Source organism: Mesoplodon mirus (assembly GCF_964341445.2).
Source record: "Mesoplodon mirus genome assembly, chromosome: X".
Taxonomy (NCBI): Eukaryota; Metazoa; Chordata; class Mammalia; order Artiodactyla; family Ziphiidae; genus Mesoplodon; species Mesoplodon mirus.
The window spans coordinates 58,956,109-58,975,480 of NC_138981.1; the positions used below are offsets into that span (position 1 = coordinate 58,956,109).

At 46.5% G+C, this 19,372-nt stretch overlaps 1 protein-coding gene across 1 annotated transcript; it reads left to right on the forward strand.

Moving 5' to 3' along the window:
• Window positions 1-2,759: 2,759 nt before the first annotated feature.
• Window positions 2,760-4,889, forward strand: LOC309796199 (OTU domain-containing protein 6A-like; the record flags this gene model as incomplete). The annotated part of the gene is made up of 1 exon (XM_082609257.1): window positions 2,760-4,889. The coding sequence occupies exon 1, from the start codon at window positions 4,032-4,034 to the stop codon at window positions 4,887-4,889; it is 858 nt and encodes a 285-aa protein (XP_082465383.1). The 5' UTR covers window positions 2,760-4,031.
• Window positions 4,890-19,372: the final 14,483 nt, after the last annotated feature.

A 19,372-nucleotide genomic window follows, 5' to 3' on the forward strand; every position in this document is an offset into this window, starting at 1 on the left:
GTTCACAGCCTGTCTCTTTGTCATACACACATCCCACTGCTTTCAAGGAAAGCAAATAATCCTCAGAGACGGTAAAGTCTAAATTCCACATCTTTTGGTTAAAATGGTAAATTGTATTTATTTTACTATAATAAGAATCATATTATATATACATATGTATACATATACATTTATACAGTAATATACATACAGATATACATACATGCATATATAAATGAAACACTAAAAAGCTACAAGCCAAATGTCAGCAGTGAATTGTGAAGTCTGAATTGTGAGATTATGAGATTTTTACTTTCTTTTTTTTGTTTTTGGCTTTGTAGGGTCTTTGTTGCTGCACGAGGCTTTCTCTAATTGCCCTGAGCGGGGGCTACTCTTTGTTGCAGTGTGCGGGCTTCTCATTGCGGTGGCTTCTCTTGTTGTGGAGCACGGGCTCTAGGCGCGCGAGCTTCAGTAGTTGTGGCACACGGGCTTAGTTGCTCCGAGGCATGTGGGATCTTCCTGGACCAGGGCTTGAACCTGTGTCCACTGCATTGGCAGGTGGATTCTTAACCAGTGCACCACCAGGGAAGCCCGAACACATTACTTTTTCAGGGAAAAATAAGTGTGTTTCTTTAAATCCACTTGAGTTTGCTTGAACAGGCTCTTTGCTTTGGCCAAGGAGGAGGCAGGCCCTAGGGGCAGATGCACGTGTGTTCCACCGCAGGAATTTCTCCTCTCCAGGCCTGCCCTCCACCTTTACAAGGCGATTTCAGGCTTGCAGAGCTCATGAGGAGTCTCTCGCTCACACGTGGGCATTGTCGGAGGGCACGTACAAGGTCTCTTTGAATCTCATAGATGAATTTACAGCCGTTTCATGAGGGATTCCTCCCGATGGCCCCAGAAGCTATGTTGGGACTGTTCTGCCTGACTTACAGCCAAGAGTCATGTCAAGGCTGCGTGTGGCAGCAGCACAGTGCGGTGGGAAACGTGACACAGACGAGTCAGCCGTGGAATTCTGCAGTGTGACCATCAGCCCAACACTCCCCCTCTCTGGCCCTTCCTTCCTTCATTGCTAAGATGAGGGGATCATTAATTCCATTAAAAGCAGTATAATTTTTTCCTGAAATCGGACCCACAATGGATTTTGAGTTTTGCATCATTTGCAAAGCAGTTTCTGTTTCTTTCTTCTGCTTCTACTGATGCAGAGACCTGAGGCCCACTACAATGCCTTGTCTAAAAGCAGAACCACTAAACCTTGGTGACACAAAGAAATTGCCGCAGAAACTTTGAAATTTAAGAACTTTCTGTTTTGCTTTGTTGTTTGTTGTTTTGACTTTTTACTTTGAGCCAGGTCAAATTTTTAGCCTTGATGTATTTCCCTCACTGATCTTTGAAGAGAGAAGGGAGGTCCCCAGAGGCCAAGGTGGGGAGGGCGATAGGCAGACAGGATGGCAGGGAGCACCGCTTAGAGTTCTGTTAACAAACAAAATTCACCTGAGTGAATTTGAAGATCAATTGGCTTTATTCAGCAATTCACAAATGGGACAGCATCCCATCCACCAAGTAGTGAGGAGCTCCAAGGAACTGTACAAAACGGAAGGTTTTGAAAGGCAGAGAAGGGGTGGGACAAAGAAGTCATCAACAAAATAAGGGGTTATTTCAGACAGAGGTCACCTTCCTTTTGGGGAAGGCAGGGGTCTATGTGGCAGACTACCTCACTAGTGCTGGCCAGGAAATTCCAGACTGACTGGTTAAAGTCACTTTCATGGGATGGGCTAAAACTGCAATTTGGTTACGTATTAAGTCTTGGTTTACTGATGTGGGGCATAGCACACGTGACTTCATTTTGGGTCTGTTGTTTCTTTGTTTAACAGTTCTATTTGAGTAGAATAGGCATGGCAAGAATAAACACAAAATGTTAACAGAGGGCTTCCCCGGTGGCGCAGTGGTTGAGAGTCTGCCTGCCGATGCAGGGGACACGGGTTCGTGCCCCGGTCCGAGAAGATCCCACATGCCGCGGAGCGGCTGGGCCCGTGAGCCATGGCCGCTGAGCCTGCGCGTCCGGAGCCTGTGCTCCGCAACGGGAGAGGCCACAGCGGTGAGAGGCCCGTGTACCGCAAAAAAAAAAAAAAAAAAAAAAAAAAAAATGTTCACAGGGGTTTTCTCCCAGGAGAATTATGGAATTTAATTTCTCCAGATTATTGACAGTGAGCATATATTACAGTTTTATTTTATATTGTATTTCAATAAAAACCAATCAGTGTAAAGATTCCTAGATACTGTGAGACTCATTAAAATCATTTTGTAGTATTTTTTTCTGCAAACAAAAAGACCCTTTTTAATTAAGAAAAACATCATTTGAAATTGCAAATGCTTTTCTTTTTTTAATGAAAAAACAATTAGCCATGACTTTTTTCCAGTGAATAAAAATTTCCCTAACAGGCTTGCTCTAAATGTTAAATTTTAAAAATTTCAGTATGGTAGTGCTACCTCCATACACAATAGCTAGCCTGATTAAAAGTTAAAATCTTTCTTGAAACACAGAAAATCATTATAATGAATAATGCAAGTTAAAAAAAAATTTAATTCAGTGTTTTCCTGAAAGTAGCTTCATATTTTAAGTACTCATTAGAAAAACGAAGCTGCAAAGTAATTTGTAAAATGAGACCACTACACATCTATCAGAATGACTAAAAATAAAAAATGATGACGACACCAAATGCTGGTGAGGATGCAGAGAAACCTGATTGCGCATACACTGCTGGTGAGAACGCACAATGGTACAACCACTCTGGAAAATAGCTTCTTCACAAACTAAACATACACTTATAATATGACCCAGAAATTGCACTCCTGGGCATTTTTTTCCCAGAGAAATGAAGCCTTGTGCTCACACAAAACACCTGTATATGGATGTTTATAGCAGGGGTTGTAACAACCCCAAACTGGAAACAGCCCAGATGTCCTTCAACAGGTGAATGGTTAAGTGAACTACAGTACATCCATATCATGGAATCCTAGTTAGCACTAAAAACGACTGAAGTTTTGATATATGTAAAAACTTGGACAAATGTCCACTTTCCTCATTTGTAACAGGGAGGAGGTTGTCTCAAGAGCCTTCCTGTTTGGGAATTCACGATACAGATGAGCAGAGTGGGGCAGGATGAGAGCATGTTTGAAAGAGCTTAGGGATTTTATTTTACTTTATTTTATTTTTTAGAACTTTTAGAGATTCAAAATAATCAGAAGGAAGTGGCTTGATGAAGGCCAACTGTCATGCTTCATGGGAGCCCATTTTGGAAGCTGGGAACCCAGGAGAAGGGGAGTTTAGGGTAGGTGCATTCTGTTGGCACAAGACGAAGTCTGCTCAGCTGTAGTGAACTTTAAGGTTGTTGCTTTCTCACACTGAGATGGGACAGGGTGGATTTGAGGCCTAAACTGAAAGGATTCTGTGTTCCCAGGAACATAAGGAAATATCTTGTTCTGATACACAAAATTAAGGGTTCATCAGTCAAGGCAACTAAAGAACTGGAGAGAGCCACATTGCCTCCTGAACACTGGGAGCAATGGGAAGTCCGGTGTCAAGGGCACATTCATCTGGTGTAACAGTATTTGTCATGTGATTCTCAAGCACGACCAGTGTCTGCACTGTGTTCAGGCTAGGAAGTGAAGTACGCAGTTCAGAGCCCACGAAAATCTCCACAAGCTCAGTTGCTGCACATGATGCACCAAGGCGGGATTTTACATCCGGGACAGGAACCCCGCTAAAACCGGAAGCACCCCTTGCTACGGGGTCTACTGGGGGCATACGTAGTGTCTCCCAACAGCCAATCCTAGTGCCAGGAGTGTTTAGGAGGCGTAGCCGTGGAGAGACAGTGGCCAATGGCAGAGAGGGCCGTTAATAGAGTGAGGGCAGCCGCGGGTGAGGGGAAGAGAGTACAGCCGCCACGGGAGGCTGAGGAGCTCTAGCCGGTTGGGTGGTTAGACTGTTGACGCGAACTGTAGCGGTACTTCAGCCACCAAACTTCGATTCTCGCCTGCCCTTAAACATCATGGGAGATGCACAGAGTGAGCATCAGCGGATGTTACGACGCCACAAGCGCGAGAAGGCAGAGCTGCAGGCCCACATTCAGGGCATGAAGAGCTCGGTCCCCAAGAGGGACGAGAAGAGAAGAAAGCAGTTGCTCCTCGATGTGGCCCGCCTCGAGGCCGAGATGGAGCAGAAGCAGCAGCAGGAGCTGCAGAAGTTCCAGGAGAGTTTCCCTGATAACAGCAACCTCGATTCAGTCACTGAAGATCTGGGCAAGCTGGATCTCGAGGACAAGCCTCCTCACCTCTCGAGGGCACAGAGAAGGCGCGAAAGAAAGGTGGCCCTCGAGAGAGAAAGGCAGGAGAGGATGGCCAAGGCTGAGATGGAGCACCTGGCCAGCTTCCGCCATGACGAGGAAATGAAGCTCGACGGCATCCTGTGGGCCAGGAATCTGGAGATGAAGGCTATCCCGGCCGACGGCCACTGCATGTACCGCGCCATCCAAGACCAGCTGGTGTTCTCCGTGACCGTGGAGAGCCTGCGGAGGCGCACCGCCGAGTACATGCGGAAGCATGTCGAGGACTTCCTGCCCTTCTGCAGCGACGCCTGCAGCCACGACGACTTCTTGAGCTGCTGCGACGACATCGTGCTCAGCGCGTCGTGTGGAGGCCAGCTCGAGCTGAGGGCCCTGTCGCACGTCCTGCAGACCCCCATCGAGGTGATCCAGGCCAACTCGCCCGCCGTCGTCTACGGAGAGGAGTACACCAAGAAGCCGCTCACCCTGGTCTACAGGAGCTACTCCATGTGCGGGGAGCACTACAACTCGGTGAAGCCGCTCGACGCCGGCTCCGTCAGGTGCCTGGCCTGCCGTCTCTTGTAGGCCCGCTGCCGCCATCGCCGTGGCGGCTGCCGTTGGAGCCGAAGCTGCCGCCGCCGCGTCTCCTCAGCAGGCTCCGCTTTTTTCCTTCGGTTTTCTCAGGGTTTTGTTGATTCATTTTACTCAGAGTTCACCCCCTCTCTCCACCCCCGCCCCCCCTTCTTCCCCCCTCGCTCTTCTATCCTCCTCGATCGTCCCTGGGTTGCTTCTTTCACGGGGTTAGGGGAACCGGAGGCCGGTGACCAGGAAGACATCTGCACCGTCCTACCCTAGCGGAGTGACTATGCCAAGTTCCCACCTTTCTTGCTCCGCGGCATGTGGGGTTGGGTCTTCCCCGACCAGGGCTGGAACCCGTGTCCCCAGGATTCTTAACCACTGAGCCACCAGGGAAGCCCTAGTATTTTGTTTTGTTTTTTCATAAAACCTTGTATGGTTGCAAATTAATGACAGTTGTTTAGATGTTTTCTGAATTCTAAATAATGTTTGTTAACTTTAGAAGTTAAATGTAAGCGTTAAATGTAGAAAGTAGATTTACCGAAACTGATAGGCTAGATAAGGCTTGCTCTAAGATATGAAAGATCTCAATTTAATTTCCTTTATTAAATATAAGAAAGGACATGACTTTATTCAAGTAGTTGATTCATTTCATTATATCTGCAATTGATGTGAAGTAAGAAGAGACAAACTGATAGGTAGTTTAACTGACTGTGAGGGGTGACATCAACTAGTAAGTTTCCTTTATTCTCAGACATAAAAGGGTATAACGCTGTTCAAGCACTTGGTCCACTTTGTTCTATCTACAACTGGTATGAGTGTGAAAGATCTGAACTTAGTCGTTTTCCTTAATTCTTAGAGATAAAAAGTATTTAAAGAGAGATTTTAAAAAGTATTAAAGTCGTTGATTCATTTTGTTATATCTGCAACTGCTATGAAGCACAAAAAATGAGCAATATACTTTTGTTGATATTTGAGACTTGTTGATATCTGAATTTGCCAAAAAAAAGTAAAAGTGAAATGATTTGCAGTAAACAACTTAAAAAAATTTAACCTTTAGGTCCTGTACTTCAGTGAGATTACTTACATTCATTTAAAAATTCTTTGTACACACCAAATGTTCTAAACTAAAACATACGAAGGGGAAAAGGCGAACAGTAGTTTGTTTAAAGAATAAAAGCAGTTTAAAAAAATACCTGGTTTTCTATTTTTGTATAGCTGACTGAGTTCATATAGAGTTTGTATCCCAGGATCGACTTCAGCAAAGGAATCCTGGAGGGTTAGGGAGCAGGAGGGAAGGGGGAGGACACAGTGACAGATGAGGCTTTTGGAAGGAGGAATGGGCCTGCAGTCCTGATGGTGGTCTGGAGTGGAATATCTCCCAGGGAAGGATATAGGGAGGAATAAGATAGTTGAAGCTATCCTGAGTTGATGTTTCACTCAGTGAAAACATCATGAAATGGCTCCAGTTAAGGATGTTCTCATTGCTATGCATGACAAAGTACTTGCACTTTCAAAAACTTGCCAGTCCAGGGCTAGTTGCAGGAGGGAAAGAAGTGCCACTGTTTTTTTCTTTTTTTTTTTTTTTGAAGGCAGGGTGTGTGTTGGGGGGAATCTCTTTTCAAAATGCAAATATAGAAATCCTGCCAGATAGCTCGCTGTGTAAATGTGTGCATCAGATACATTTTCAGATAGCCAGCTGTCTGAGAAGAGGAAGTCCCTGAGAAAACTAGGTATTTGGACGCATTGTGAGAAGAGCGCCTTTTATAGGGATGAGAATGCTGGCTGGGGAAGGAAGAATAGGCCAGGAAGGGAGGCATAATCTGTAGAAGGGGGCCTGGCTGGGACAAAGGGTGAAAACTGGGGAAGGGGTCAGTCTAGGAGGATGAATGGGCCGTGGCAGGGGAAAGGGGAACAGGCAGAAGAAGGGGAGACGGCGAGGTAAGGACACCTGTGTGGACTGGGGCACAGGGTGAAGAAGGAGGCCAGGCTAGGAAGGGGATAATGGAGCGGGGGCTGCTTAGGGAAGGAGGACTCGGCTGGTCAAGGGAAAGAGGCTTAGTTGAGTTAGGAGGCAAAGGATGAGAGAGGAATCCTTGAGTGTTAAAGGGTAAAAACCCTGGGGAATGGCACCTGACCAGGGAAAGAGATCTGGCTGGGAAAGTAGGCTTAAGCTGGGGAAGAGGGTGAGGCTGGGGAAGGGGCCTGGATGTGGGAAGGGGCCTGTCTTGTAAAAGGAGCAGAGACTTGATAGGGTGGCACAAGCTGAGGATGGGAGACTGGTTGGGCTGGGGGAGATTGGGGGGAGAAAATATCCTGGCAGGGAAAGGTGGCCTGCCTGGGGAGGGGCTCTGGCAGGGGAATGGGGCCTGGGAAGGAGGCACAGGCAAGGAAAGGAAGCTGGTGGCGGGAGAGGTTCGAATGCTGAGACCAACATAGGCTGGGCATGGGATAATCGGTGGGTTGATGGACCTGCCTGGAAGAGGGGGATTAGCAGGTGGGGAGGGCCTGCTAGGGCAGGGATCCTGCCTGGGAAGGAAGGCGTGTGTCCTGGCTGAGGGAGGGCACATGGTTGAGGAAAGGGACCTAGCTGGGGGCACAGGCTAGGGATGGGGAAAAGGTCTGGCTGAGGAGGGGGAATAAGCTAGGGGAGGGGTTTGGTTGAGGAAGGGGTATACCGGTTGAGGAAAGGTACCTTACTGGGAAGGAGGCCCGCCTAGGGAAATGAGCTTAGACTGGGGGAGAGGCTGTTAGGTCCCTGGGTGAAGAGAGCCTGGCTGTGGGGAGGAGTTTGGCTGGGAAAGACTTCCCAGCTGGGGGCATGTGTGTGTGAAGGGGTCCCGGCAGGGAAATGTCACATGGTTGGGGAGGGGACTTTACTGGTGTTGGAGAGCTGAGAGAGGAGGATGCTTGGCCAGGGAAGGGGGCCTTTTTTTTTTTTTTTTCTGGGGATGGCAGAAGTGTGTTTGTTCTGGGTCCACCCACCGAGCCAATTAGGGTGCTGGGGGTGCGAAGCGGATGTAAAGGGTGGGCCGAGACAGTCCCGGGGACGGCCTAGGCCTCCACGGCCCGGCCGTTGATGATGCGGATGTGGCGGATGATGTCGTGGATGGCTTCTGACGTGGTGCCCTGGCCCCCGATGTCTGGGGTGTGCATATTTTCATTGTCCATGGATGCCAAGACGGCCTTGCGGGTGGAGGTGGCGTAGGAGTGGAGCTTGAGGTGGTCGAGCATCATGCGACTTGGCACTGGCTATGAAAGGCCAGTGAAGGGGGAACTCCTTGGAAAAGTGGTCCAGCTGAAAAGGGAAAAGGCTGGGCACAAGCACCTGGCTATCAGAAGGAGGCCCTTTCTGGAGAAGGGGTCCCGTGAGGGCAAGGGGACACAGGGTTGAAAAGGGGCTTTGCCTGGGGAAGGGTAGCCTGGCTAAGGAGGCTGTCAACAGGGTCTCAGGTCGGGGAACAGGCCCTGGCTGGGTGAGGGGCCTGCGAGCAGAAGGGTCCTGCATGGGGAATAACACAGGCTGGGGTTGAGGCCTGCCTGGGGAGGGGAGGCTGGCAGCATAGGACGGTAAAGAGGCTGGGCTGTGGCCCAGGGTGGGAAAACTTCCAGGCAAGTGGCTAGAGGCTGGAGAGTTGGACACAGGCTGGTAAGATGGCTGGTTTAGAAAGGGGGCCAATGCCAAGAAGGAGGCATAGGCTGAGGAAGAGGCTCTGGCTGGGGAAAGGGGCCTGGCCGGGCAAGGGGGCATAGGCTGGGGAAGGAAAAGCAAGTTGGGTCAGGGAGCCTGGGCACGGGCTGGCGGGTGTGGGTGGGTGGGTAAGAAGCTGGGGCAGGGGCCGAGGCAGGGGCCTGGGTAGGGTTACTGCAAAAGAGGATACTGGCTGGGAATGTGACTCCGCTGGGGCGAGGGTCTAGGTGGGTATAGGGGACGCCTGCCTAGGAGGGGAAGGGAACCAGGCTGGGGAGGTAGCCTTGGCCAGGGAAGGGGGCATAGGTAGCTGGGGAGGCAGGTATAAACGGACAAAGAGAGCCCGGCTGAGAAGAGGGCCTGGCTGGCTTGGAAGCACAGGCAGGTTAAGGGCTTCTGATGGGGGATGGGCTTATCTGCTGGGGCAGGGTGCATAATGTGGGGAAATGGGACTACCTGGGGAAGGGGGCCTGGCTCCAAGGGGGTATAGACTGAGGAGCAGGGTTAGGGAAGTGAGGAAGAGGGAATAGGCTGGTGACAAGGACCAGGGGCCTGGTTGGTATAGGGTATGAATTGGTATAAGGTGAAAAGGGGATTCCTGGCTTTTGCATGGGGAAGGGCTAGGGAGTGGCACCTGGCTAGGGGAGGAGGCACTCGCTAGGGAAGTTATCTGCACATAAAGTTGGGAGGGGCTGGATGCAGAGGGGGCACTGTTGTGAAGGCAGGGTGCACTGGCCAAGGAAGGGGGCATGGCCGCGGAAGAGGGCATAGGTTGGTGAAGAGGGCACTGCCTGGATAATGTGGGCCTTGCTGGGAGTGGGGGGAGGGCCTGGTGCTGCCCACGGAATTCTGCCCAGCAGAAGGCAGCAAACAAACCAGCAGAGTCCCATTTTACAGGCTTCTTTCTCCCTAAATACAAGAGAAATAACTATTTCTGTCTAGGGAACCCTTAAGATCTCACTGGGCCTGTCCCAGCTTCCTCCACTGGGTCTGCCTTCAGCTGGAAGGATGGGGAAGAGTAAACCCAGGCCAGATTCCAACCAGGCCCAGAGCACAAGCCAAGAAGGGGCCTTCGCTGTGGGATCTGGCAGGACATGAGGGATTTGCAGTCTGTTCCATTTTGTAACAGTGACCACAGTCACTGAGGACAGTTGACTGTTCTGGGCAATTGTGTGTGCAAAAGCCATGGGGTACTGTTCCCAAAGGGGTTCAATTCCAGAAGCAGCTTTCATTCATTTACTTACCATTCTTCATTTACTCCTCATGATCATGCACTTTTGCCTTAGCAGCCAAAGACAAGGACACCTATCTGGATTTGAAGCCCAGCTCATATACCCGCTTCCTAGCTTTGTGACTTGGATTAAGTCATCTAATCTTTCTGGGCTTCAGTTACCTCATCAGTAACATGGGACAGTTAATGCCCGTCTTAGAGGTATCTCTTGGGATGTTAGGTACATTAAATGAAAATATGTATAAAATGTGCAATAAATGTATCATTACCTAGGGGCCTAACACTATAACACTATCAGCTGTGGCAGCAACCACCCCTTCACTCTGTCTACAGTAATTTTGGAGCCACTTGGCCTCTTCCCGCAGGTCCTACAGTGGAAGCCAAAACTTCTTGGGCTGCAGCGTGAAAGCAAATCCCACTGGGGCTTACCAGAGTGTCCTCTTGGGGACAGGGGGGCCTGTGTGCGGGGACTCCTCAGGCCAGTCAGTATCTTCCTTCCTTCCACCCTTTTTCTACACACACACATAGACATGCGTATTTAAAAAAAACCAAACTGGTATCATTCTATTTGAACTACTTTTTTTTTTTTTTAACTTAACAATACATTATAAGCATTTCCTTCTCTCCTTAGTCTTCAATACGATGATTTGAATGCCTGCATTCTAGCCTGTGAATGTGCCACAATTTATTTGTCCTATTCTATTGCTGGACATTTAGATTGCTTTCAGTTTCTCACTGCGACAAATATGCGACTGTAATATCCTTGTAGCTGAGTCTTTGTCTATATTTCTGATTATTCCCCTTTGATAAGATTTCTAGAAGTGATCTAGGTCCAAAGGAGAGGCTTTTAATGCATACTGGTAAATTGCCCTCCAGAAAGAGTGAGCCAATGTACACTCGCAGGGTGTGAGAGTGTTATTTTCCCATATAGTTGCAAACACTGAAAATTATCATCTTTGCTCATTTGTTAGGTGAAAGATGCTGTATTAGTTGACCCTTTGTTGATTACTAGTAAGGTAGAATATTCCTCTAAGTATTTGTTAGCATGTCTATTTCATTCATGCTGGAACAAATAATTCTTAATTTATTGCCTGTTCCTGACATTTGCTTAATTTTTTATGGGTAAGTTTGTCTTCTTCTTACGGATTTTTAATAGGTCCTTCCACTTTTCATTCGGATATTTTTTAAAAACAGTTTTTCCCGTACATTATTAGGCTCTCAGTGTTGTTTCTGACTTTTTGCGTGTGCTCAAGTTTAAAATTGTAATGGAGTCTATCTATCGATCTTTTTCTTTATGGTTTCTGTCTTGGTATCTTGCTTAGAAAGGGCTTCCCCATCCCGAGGTTGGATCAATATTCGTATATACTTTCAAGTTTTTTATGCTTTCTCTTTATATTTAACACTATTTAACATATCCACCTGGAAATTACTTGGGTGGAAGACAAGGACATAAATTGATTTTCTCCAATTATGGTAATTAACCAGTTAGCCCAACACCACTTACTGAATAATCCACCATTTCACCACTGATTTCAAGTGCCACCTTCCACATATATGACATTCTTATGAGAGGGTAAATCTCGTTTCAGCCAGTCACACAGAATAACTGCATTCCAGTGACCTCCATGTGAAACTGCCAGCTGTCCATTCATCCATTCACTCCATATTTACTGAAGAGAATGGTGATAAACAGTAGAGGTAGAGAGATAAAGATCCAGTCCCAGCGCTCACCATCTAGTAGAAATGGCAGATGGGAAAATAGACAGAAATAAACAGAAGGCAGCATGACCAGTGCTGTGATGAAAGGAAGCACAGAGGAAGGACACTTCATCAGACCTGGGGTGGCAGGGAGGCTTAGGAGGAGCTCGCAGAGGACACAGCCAGAGCAAAGGCAGGAGTGAAAGAACAGGGTGTCGGGACTTCCCTGGTGGCCCAGAGGTTGGGACTTTGCCTTCCAATGCAGGGGGTGAGGGTTCGATCCCTGGTCGGGAAGCTGGGATCCCACGTGCCTTGAGGCCAACAAACCAAAACACAAAAGGGAAGCAGTGTTGTAACAAATTCAATAAAGACTTTAAAAAAAAATGGTCCACATTAAAAAAAAAAAAAAAAAAAAAGAACATGGTGTGTCCGTGTTCAGTGGAGCTGGAGGATAGAGGTGGCAGGTGAGGGAGCTGTGGGAAAGAAGCTGCAGAGGGAGGCTGGCATGGTCTCCCAGCTTTAGTAACCATCGGTTTTACTCATAATATTACAAATTAAATAAATACACATTGAATGAGATACCATTTTTCATCAGTCAGATTAGCAAAGAAGTCAAGTTTGATAATATGCTGTGTTGATGGGAGAATGCAGAAACAGGCATTCTCAAACATACTGTTTCCCTTGTACATGACTAAAGAATATATTTTAAATGATACTATTGGTTGCTTTTGAGGAGGGGGACCAAGTTGCTGGGGGAAAAGGATGGGACGGAGCTTTGCACTGTGTGATCTCTTAAATGGCTGATATTTTGAACTATATGAGTTAATCAATAAATCTAAACCTAACTAACTCGCTAAATAAAACGCACATAGCTTTTGAACTGGCAGTCCATATCCAGGGACCTATACTACAGGTATACGTATTATACGGCAGTATATTTCAAGGCTATTCATTAGAGTGTTGTTTGTGCAAGTAAAACTCTAGATACAACCTAAATATCCTCAGTGAGGACTAGCTGAGTAAATTTTGGATCATCCATATGAATTGTTTCCTCTAGGGAGAGGGAAAGAAATGGGTGGGTGGGAGGAGGAAGGTGTTGAGCTTCTTCCTTTTAAACTATGTCCTTCGATAGAGTTGGATTTTTTTATTGCAAGGCTATGTATCTCCTCATTCTCTCTCCTGCCAGCCCCTGGCAACCAACATTCTACTCTCTGTCTCTCAATTTGACTACTCTATGTACCTCATATAAGTGGACTCATACAATATTTGTCCTTTTGTGACTGGCTTATTTCACATAGCATAATGTCTTCAAGGTTCATCCACGTTGTAGCAGGTGTCAGAATTTCCTTTTTAAAGCTGAATAATAGTCCATCGTGTGTATATACCACATTTTGTTTATCCATTATATCATTGAATTTTTAAGTAGAAAGTTGTATCTATGTATCATCTAAAACCTAGAAAAAAATGATTTCAAAACACTATTTCCTTTCTCCCTCTTCCTCTGGGATAATTTAAATATCATAGGAATTATCTGCTCCTTGAAAGTTTGAAATAGTCCATTCACTTGTGAAACTGCGCCTGGACCTTTTTTTGAAGTGAGACTCTGACAGTCAGGTAGAGTCCTTGGAAGAAAAGCTATGCTGTGTAAAACAACCATAATTTATCTAAAATAGATAGGGACAAAAATTAGACAAAACAGTCAGGAGGTAAAGAGTAAATGTGAAATTTTTCTTATCTCTCAGAGGGTGAATCAAAGATACCATTTCAGTTTTGAAGATGAAAAATTGAGAATTGTAGGCTTAAGCGTGGGGCTTACCGTCATAAAAATAACCACCAGTAGAACTAAAAGCGAATTGCCTATGCTCCCATTTAGAAGATTAAAAAAAAAAAGAATAAAGGAAAGAGAAAACCTAGCCCTTGGAGCAACAGATAGAAAACAAGGGAAACAGAAATAGTGAACTGGCCTTTTGTCATGGGGTCGGGGAGGGCGTGGGAGGAGCCAGGTAGCTTCTGCCTTTTTTTCCTGGCGTCTTCATTTTTACTTTGGTTTAAATTATTTTGCATATGGAGATACCAAGGTTGTGCTCTGCGTCTGTGGCCTGTTCCTACTTGGAAAAAGAAGACATCTTCTTATCTCATTTTGATTCTGTTTTAGTTTGGTGGGTATCTCCTAGGGGGATTATGCATATGCTCATTAACTCAGCCATCAAGTCCCAACTTGACTTTGAATAGGAAAGATGTGCCCCTTAAATATGTTTACTGCTCCTGAATTAATCTTGCCAAAACAGTGTGTTAACCATTGACCTAGATGATCTCTGTAGGCCCTTCCAGCTCCCTCTGTGCCTGTCTTGGTTTCTCTGTCTCTCTATCTCTCTGTCTCTGTCTCTGTCTCTCTCCTTCACGCACACACTCACACACACTCACACAAATCTAGGAACTGTCTCTGAACATTGTGTATGACCCCACAACACTACATGGCAGAAACAATAGGGAAGCAGTCTTGGTTTGGCGTAAGAAAGAAATGTTTTGATAATCAGAGCTATTCAAAGATATGAAAAACCATCTCACAAGGTGGTGAGTTCTCTGTTATTGGAGATGTGTAAGCCCAGGCTGGATAGCCACCACCTCAGAGGTTTTCAGGCCATTCAAGCGTCTAATGGGGATTTAGAAGAAATTTGAAAACAAAAGAGGTTTCTTTTACTTAGAGGTGGGGAGTGAGCCAGAAGAGAACCACAGAAGCCCCTGGGCATGGGGAAGGCCTGGGCCGGGAGCTGGGGGAGCACTAAAGGAGATTTGCCAGGCCTCTTTTACTCAGTTGAGTCCTCTTTCTAGGACCACAGAAATGTTCATCCCTCCCCCAGGGATGGCCCTGATGAGTCTTGAGTTTGGAAACACAACAGTATTGTGGAGCTGCAGGAATAGCCTAAGGTGGAGACACCACAACTGCAATGTTGACTCCAGCCCTTGTTCCTAAGTGCAAAACTACCGGTTGAGCGGGCTTGCAGAGTTGCCCAAGGGACCTGTTCTAATGAATAGCCTAGAAACACTGGAATACATTCTCAAGTGTGTAAATAGTGCTTCTGACATATTTGAGGGGGCTTGAAAACAGTTTAAGTATCCTAATCAGTTCAACCAAATACACTGAGTATCTCTACTAGCAGGCACTGCTGGCTGGGTAGGGGCCCCAAAATAATTAAGACTGAGTTTGTGCTCTCCATGGCAGCCTCACGGCCTCGGAGATGAGAAGCACACAAATCCAAGTGACTGCCAACCCAAGGCCCAGCCTTAAGTGCTGTGGTCCAGTTAAGAAGATGAGGAAGTGAAGTGGGAATGCTCTGGGCCAGCTTGGAGTAGGGAGGAAGAGGGAACGGGAAGCTCGGAAAGTTCATCTCAGATTTAGGGGGGAAGCCCTCAAGGGAAGAGCGTCCCAGGCTGTGAGGTCCCCAGGAGGCAAACACCAGAGGTGGCAGTGGGCGAGACACGAGTAAAGAAGGGTTGTTCGCATCTCCAGCGTCTGTTTCCCTCCATTGCCACAAAAGCCTCCAATCTCCTTTTTGGGGGTGCGAACCCCTGTCACCCTCTTGGGGTGACAGCGGTTCACCTCCAGGACCCTCCCCTTTCAGGTCTGCCAATCAAAGCACCGATTCTTCCGGGCCACAGTGATTGGCTCAAGGTGAATCTATGGCTTGGGCCTGCCCAATCAGAGTGAAGCCCATGAGCACACGCGCTCTGTTGCTCCTTTGAGCCTGTGAGAAACAAAATCCGGAGCCCCTGCCGTCTTGCATCTGTGGGAGCTGGCGGGGGAGGGACTGCATTGACCAGGGTGGCCGAGGTGAAGCCACCAAGGTTCATCACCAAATTGAGTCACCTCCTAGGAAGAGGCTAATAAGGCTTTCCTGGAATTGGAGGTGAGTTCACAGTTCTTGCAAAATCACGTCAGAATTTTGTTTGAAACAAAAGCGGAAGGAAATGGGGAGCGGCAGCGGTGTTTTCCCATGTCCACGAAGCCGCTTTATCTGGGCTTCTCAGCTACCTTGAAACCAAGAACGGGCTACTCGGGGTATTCTAGCCCCTGGGGAGCGGGCTCTCTAAGGAGTAAGTGAGAACTCGGGGGCCTGTGGCAGTCTGATGTGAATGAGTGTTTGTCCATTCCCAGGAATGCAAGCATCCCTGAGGGGTCCTGGGAGTAACCGGGTTCTGATCCCGGTCATGAGTTTCTGATCATGAGCTGCCTTCCCGTAGGGCCCAGATTCAGTGACCAGCCACATCCGAGAAGAGAGAATATTTCTGCCACTTGCTCCATCCTTTGTGGAAAAAAATCTTCTGTACTCAGGAGTTAGAATGTTACCCTAGGGGCAGTAGAATCCGTTAAAAGTTTGTTTTTCAGAAGGAATGAGACATCAGAGCTATGCTTTAGAGATAAGGAATCTTAGGGGAAAGAATGGATTGCAAGGAGAGAGATTGGAGGCAAGAAGCTGATTTGAGAGGCTGTCTTTTCATCCATGACAGACGACGCTGACGTGGCCTGGGGCTGTGGCGGCAGGGAGAGAACAGGGGACCAAAGTGAAGGACACTGGGAGTAGAATTAACATTTGTTTTAGGAGGAGGGTAAAGACAAAGACAGGATCAGAGGTGATTCCCTGGTTTCTGGCTGGAGTAACTCAGGAAAAGGTCCACTGAGATAGGCCCTTAAAAATCCCTTCAATTACCAATCAAGTAGAGTGTCCCCAGTTTCACGTATACAACCTTTGTACACTAAAGCTTTTTGTACCTCTGAGCCAAACTGAAAGGAGCATGTGAGTGAGCACAGACTATCTTAGAAAGGATACACAAGAAACTCCAAGGAGACCAACTCAGCAGCTGAGAATAGGGTCTGAATGCACTGATTATTCAAAATATAAATAGAGTTAAAAATTTTAAGTACATAATCAAATTTTAAGAATAAAAGCAGTACGGGATTTCCCGGGTGGTCCAGTGGTCAGGACTCCACGCTTTCACTGCCAAGGGCCCGAGTTCAATCCCTGGTCAGGGAACTAAGATCCCACAAGCCGCATGGCACAGCCAAATAAATAAATAAATAAAAGCAGTAGCAAGACAAGAGTGTGTCACCCATCAGTACTGTCACCAAGCTCAGATTTTTTCAGTTGATAATAATAAGACAGGAGCTTCAGCAGGACAATGCAGGGAGGGCTCTACATCCTTCCTCCTGTAGTTCTCTAGTAGGTAACTATTTGACCACAGTTCACAGCCTGTCTCTTTGTCATACACACATCCCACTGCTTTCAAGGAAAGCAAATAATCCTCAGAGACAGTAAAGTCTAAATTCCACATCTTTTGGTTAAAATGGTAAATTGTATTTATTTTACTATAAGAATCATATTATATATACATATGTATACATATACATTTATACAGTAATATACATACAGATATACATACATGCATATATAAATGAAACACTAAAAAGCTACAAGCCAAATGTCAGCAGTGAATTGTGAAGTCTGAATTGTGAGATTATGAGATTTTTACTTTCTTTTTTTTGTTTTTGGCTTTGTAGGGTCTTTGTTGCTGCACGAGGCTTTCTCTAATTGCCCTGAGCGGGGGCTACTCTTTGTTGCAGTGTGCGGGCTTCTCATTGCGGTGGCTTCTCTTGTTGTGGAGCACGGGCTCTAGGCGCGCGAGCTTCAGTAGTTGTGGCACACGGGCTTAGTTGCTCCGAGGCATGTGGGATCTTCCTGGACCAGGGCTTGAACCTGTGTCCACTGCATTGGCAGGTGGATTCTTAACCAGTGCACCACCAGGGAAGCCCGAACACATTACTTTTTCAGGGAAAAATAAGTGTGTTTCTTTAAATCCACTTGAGTTTGCTTGAACAGGCTCTTTGCTTTGGCCAAGGAGGAGGCAGGCCCTAGGGGCAGATGCACGTGTGTTCCACCGCAGGAATTTCTCCTCTCCAGGCCTGCCCTCCACCTTTACAAGGCGATTTCAGGCTTGCAGAGCTCATGAGGAGTCTCTCGCTCACACGTGGGCATTGTCGGAGGGCACGTACAAGGTCTCTTTGAATCTCATAGATGAATTTACAGCCGTTTCATGAGGGATTCCTCCCGATGGCCCCAGAAGCTATGTTGGGACTGTTCTGCCTGACTTACAGCCAAGAGTCATGTCAAGGCTGCGTGTGGCAGCAGCACAGTGCGGTGGGAAACGTGACACAGACGAGTCAGCCGTGGAATTCTGCAGTGTGACCATCAGCCCAACACTCCCCCTCTCTGGCCCTTCCTTCCTTCATTGCTAAGATGAGGGGATCATTAATTCCATTAAAAGCAGTATAATTTTTTCCTGAAATCGGACCCACAATGGATTTTGAGTTTTGCATCATTTGCAAAGCAGTTTCTGTTTCTTTCTTCTGCTTCTACTGATGCAGAGACCTGAGGCCCACTACAATGCCTTGTCTAAAAGCAGAACCACTAAACCTTGGTGACACAAAGAAATTGCCGCAGAAACTTTGAAATTTAAGAACTTTCTGTTTTGCTTTGTTGTTTGTTGTTTTGACTTTTTACTTTGAGCCAGGTCAAATTTTTAGCCTTGATGTATTTCCCTCACTGATCTTTGAAGAGAGAAGGGAGGTCCCCAGAGGCCAAGGTGGGGAGGGCGATAGGCAGACAGGATGGCAGGGAGCACCGCTTAGAGTTCTGTTAACAAACAAAATTCACCTGAGTGAATTTGAAGATCAATTGGCTTTATTCAGCAATTCACAAATGGGACAGCATCCCATCCACCAAGTAGTGAGGAGCTCCAAGGAACTGTACAAAACGGAAGGTTTTGAAAGGCAGAGAAGGGGTGGGACAAAGAAGTCATCAACAAAATAAGGGGTTATTTCAGACAGAGGTCACCTTCCTTTTGGGGAAGGCAGGGGTCTATGTGGCAGACTACCTCACTAGTGCTGGCCAGGAAATTCCAGACTGACTGGTTAAAGTCACTTTCATGGGATGGGCTAAAACTGCAATTTGGTTACGTATTAAGTCTTGGTTTACTGATGTGGGGCATAGCACACGTGACTTCATTTTGGGTCTGTTGTTTCTTTGTTTAACAGTTCTATTTGAGTAGAATAGGCATGGCAAGAATAAACACAAAATGTTAACAGAGGGCTTCCCCGGTGGCGCAGTGGTTGAGAGTCTGCCTGCCGATGCAGGGGACACGGGTTCGTGCCCCGGTCCGAGAAGATCCCACATGCCGCGGAGCGGCTGGGCCCGTGAGCCATGGCCGCTGAGCCTGCGCGTCCGGAGCCTGTGCTCCGCAACGGGAGAGGCCACAGCGGTGAGAGGCCCGTGTACCGCAAAAAAAAAAAAAAAAAAAAAAAAAAAAAATGTTCACAGGGGTTTTCTCCCAGGAGAATTATGGAATTTAATTTCTCCAGATTATTGACAGTGAGCATATATTACAGTTTTATTTTATATTGTATTTCAATAAAAACCAATCAGTGTAAAGATTCCTAGATACTGTGAGACTCATTAAAATCATTTTGTAGTATTTTTTTCTGCAAACAAAAAGACCCTTTTTAATTAAGAAAAACATCATTTGAAATTGCAAATGCTTTTCTTTTTTTAATGAAAAAACAATTAGCCATGACTTTTTTCCAGTGAATAAAAATTTCCCTAACAGGCTTGCTCTAAATGTTAAATTTTAAAAATTTCAGTATGGTAGTGCTACCTCCATACACAATAGCTAGCCTGATTAAAAGTTAAAGTCTTTCTTAAAACACAGAAAATCATTATAATGAATAATTCAAGTTAAAAAAATTTTAATTCAGTGTTTTCCTAAAAGTAGCTTCATATTTTAAGTACTCATTAGAAAAACGAAGCTGCAAAGTAATTT